The sequence below is a fragment of the Octopus bimaculoides genome, chromosome 3 (assembly GCF_001194135.2).
Source record: "Octopus bimaculoides isolate UCB-OBI-ISO-001 chromosome 3, ASM119413v2, whole genome shotgun sequence".
Classification (NCBI taxonomy): Eukaryota; Metazoa; Mollusca; class Cephalopoda; order Octopoda; family Octopodidae; genus Octopus; species Octopus bimaculoides.
This window is the reverse complement of record NC_068983.1, coordinates 43851268-43854704: the sequence shown is the minus strand read 5'-3', so window position 1 is coordinate 43854704 and position 3437 is coordinate 43851268. Positions and strand designations below refer to the sequence as shown.

The 3437-nt window shown below is 36.9% G+C and overlaps 1 protein-coding gene across 1 annotated transcript in view; it reads left to right on the top strand.

Annotated features, from left to right (window-relative positions):
• The window catches only part of LOC106869730 (uncharacterized), a 40245-nt gene extending 36871 nt beyond the window's left edge, over nt 1-3374 (top strand). The window contains exon 2 of the mRNA XM_014915585.2: nt 703-3374. Within this exon, the coding sequence (XP_014771071.1) occupies nt 703-2726 (2024 nt within the window). The 3' untranslated portion in view covers nt 2727-3374. The remainder of the gene's footprint in view (nt 1-702) is intronic.
• Nucleotides 3375-3437: the final 63 nt, after the last annotated feature.

The window sequence follows — 3437 nt, the reverse complement described above, 5'->3', positions numbered from 1 at the left end:
CCGTAGCCAGATGACCGAAACACGTTAAAATATAAAAGATATATCCTAGTAGTAGCGATCTTTACGATCCAATCATTTAACGTATTTACTCATGAAAAGCTTGGTACAAAACCATTTCCTTCCATAGTTGTACTATAGTTCGCACTCCAAATTTTTCAGTTAAAAACCAAGTCTAAAATAATGCAACTTTTACACGAGGAAATTCGGTAACTGAGTTCTATATTTGAGAGATGAGGAATTATGTATATTGTTTACATTATATACATTGGACGGATATTTGTCCTCGTCTTGTTTGTTGTTAACACAACGTTTCGGCTGATGTACTCTCCAGCCTTCATCAGGTGTCCTGAGGGAATTTCGAACCTGGGTTCTCAAAAAAAGAAACAAAAAAAACCCAACAAAAACAAAACAAAACAAAACAAAAAAGCAACAACCTTACTCATTGGTTTCAAATGTTGGCACCAGACTAGTAATTTCGAGAGAGGGAGTAAGTCGATTACGTCGACCCCAGGGCTCAACCGGTTCTTATTTTATCGACCCTGAAAGGATGAAAGGGAAAGTCGACCTCGTCGGAATTTGAACTCAGACTATAGAAACGGATGAATTGCTTATAAGGATGAATGAAAATATGACTTTGTATTTGTATTTCATTAATTAAATTCCATTAATTGAAATGTTTTTTGTTTTCTTTCTCTTCCATAGGTGTGTGTGTTGATCATCAACTGCCAACCAATAAATCATTTGATGAGGCATTCAATAAATTTTTAAGCAAACACCAGTACGAAGGGGCAGCGATTGCTTTATCAAGACATGGCAAACTTATTTATGCCAGAGGTTACGGGAAATTGCATAAAGAACACAAAATCATCCCAGAAACGTTGTTCCCCATTTCAAGCATTGCCAAGATGTTTACTGCAGTCTCCATTCTGAAATTAGCTGAAGAAAACAAATTGGGGCTGACAAGTAAAGTATTTGGTAAAAGAGGGATTTTAGGCCATTTGAAACCGTGGGGCGCTCATCATACTGACAAACTGTTGTATGAGATAACAATTGATGATCTGCTGCGCCATGCTGCTGGTTGGAACGCAAACAAACCACCTCTGTTTGATCCTCTGCTGAACTCTGTATATTTATCTAAAGGCTACCGTGTACCCAACATAACTGACATCATGAAGTTATCTCGACCAATAGAACTGAGAGATGTCATCAGATATGTCATTTCCCTTCCTCTTCACGATCGACCAGGTACACACTCGACATACTCAAATTTTGGTTACGTCATACTGGAACGAATTATCGAGAAGGTACAAGATTTAGGCTACGCTGATTTTGTTCGCAAGCACATTCTGGAGCCGTGTGGTATGTGGCATACAAAGGTTAGCATCGCTAACCACCATCACGATGAGAAAAACAAGAAGAACGGTGCTGTATTTCATATGCCGTCCAATACCTTACATGCTCCACCAGAACATGCCAGAGTTGAATGGCACTCCAATGTTTATGATATAATGCGCTTTTCTCGTTGTTTGGATTATTCTGGCGACCATCATCTTCTCAACGAGTCCGGAGTAAGAATGCTCTTGGAGAAACCAAGCCGTATAGTTGGACATGCCGATAGTTGGATGGGAGCTGGGGTCAATGTCAACAAGCATGGCCATATTTGGCAAGAAAGTGATATGAACACAGATGATATGCTCTTTTATCATAAAGGATTGTTGAAGTCTATCCATAAACACCACAACTCAACACATTCGTCAGCTGATGCATTTGTGATGCTGTTAGTTGGAAGAAAGAACAAAAATTTATTCAACAAAGAGATTTTACATTTTGCAAAGAATTTCGATATTCATACTCCTGATTATTTCAATTATGATCTGTCAGATATTCAAATTGGTACTCCAGCCGAAGGATCGCGGATCGTTAAGTATCAAGTACCAGAGAGACATATTTCAGCATATGTTAGTGCCATCCGAGAACAAGACTTTAAAGTGGAATGGATAAGTGCTTTTGAGTTTAAAGAAAAAACTTTTTTCAGTGTTATAGCCCACTTTAATCCTGGTCAAACTCCAGACGCCTTCTATCTCGAACATGGTTTAGAAGAAAAGAGACTTCTACATTACAAGCATGTCTATGCAAGAAGTGATGCCTACCTGAAATTGATACAAACATATACAAGTTATTCACACGGAGGCAAGCAAAAATATATGGCACTTTTTAACAAGGAAAAAGAACCCCCAGTGGATATTAAATTCGGAATTCGGCAATATTCTCAAAGTTATAAACTCTTCGCTCATGTATATAACGAGAAGGGTTACGTTCCGCGGGTTCAAAGTTTTTTCCACATAAACCACGAACCATTGGTATGCTTTATTCTGGAAAAGAAACCCATTAAATTTTCTAAAGAGTATATGAATATCAGTTTACGAGATCTTATCTTTAGTATGAAACTAAATTTCAAATCTGGCCGAGTCATGACATACCTGGATTCTTCAAGCCGCTATAAAAAACCTCGATTTTCGGTAATTTATCGCAGAGACAGTACCAGACAAGGTCTCTTCAAACATAACCTTACTGCTTCAGGTGTAGGTGAAGTTATTGCTTATCATTACTTTAGAGGGAGCTATTTCCCGAAACTGCTTGTGGGTTATGTAAATAAGAAGGGCGTTTTGTATTATGCCGTTTATCTTGAGCGAAAAACTTCTTTAAAAAACAAAAAAATGAACTAAAAAAAGCAACAGAACATCACAGACTTATCAATTGAAAACAAAACAAACTATTAAAAAACGCGGTGGAATGTCATTAAAAATTAAATTACCTAAATGAATACAGTTTTTTTTTATGGTTATAAAACATTTTCCGCAATTAAAAAGCGAAGAAGATTATTGTTACGGTTTGAGCTATTATTTAAACATTACATCGAATGTTTTCCTCCTTTTGTAAAGATCAGTTCAGTAGGACGTAGCTGTGATCGTGTCTCATCGTGTCTCATCTAGTCAAATACTGATACATCAAACTCTGGTTACAAGACTGAGCGAATCACCCGCAGTAAATCACGAACGCGCGCGTACGCACGCTTGCACACACACACACACACACACACACACACACACACACGCACACACACACTGGTATACCCATATGCACTCTCATTAACACACATAAACAGAAACATCTATACACACAGATACACACTATGAACAACATCTTTGCACAAACTACTTAACGTCTGGCTTTGATAAACGTCTTCATATTTTCCATCATCAAAATTTGTTTGAAATCGATGTATTCTTTACAAAATCAATACATCATATAAGATCAATACATTGCAATTTGAAATAAATAAATAAATAAAATTTTATTGATATTTCCCCATATTCTGCCATTTTTCACGTCATGCTCCGTTTAGTAATTTTCTTTTTTTTTATTGGTTCATCTTT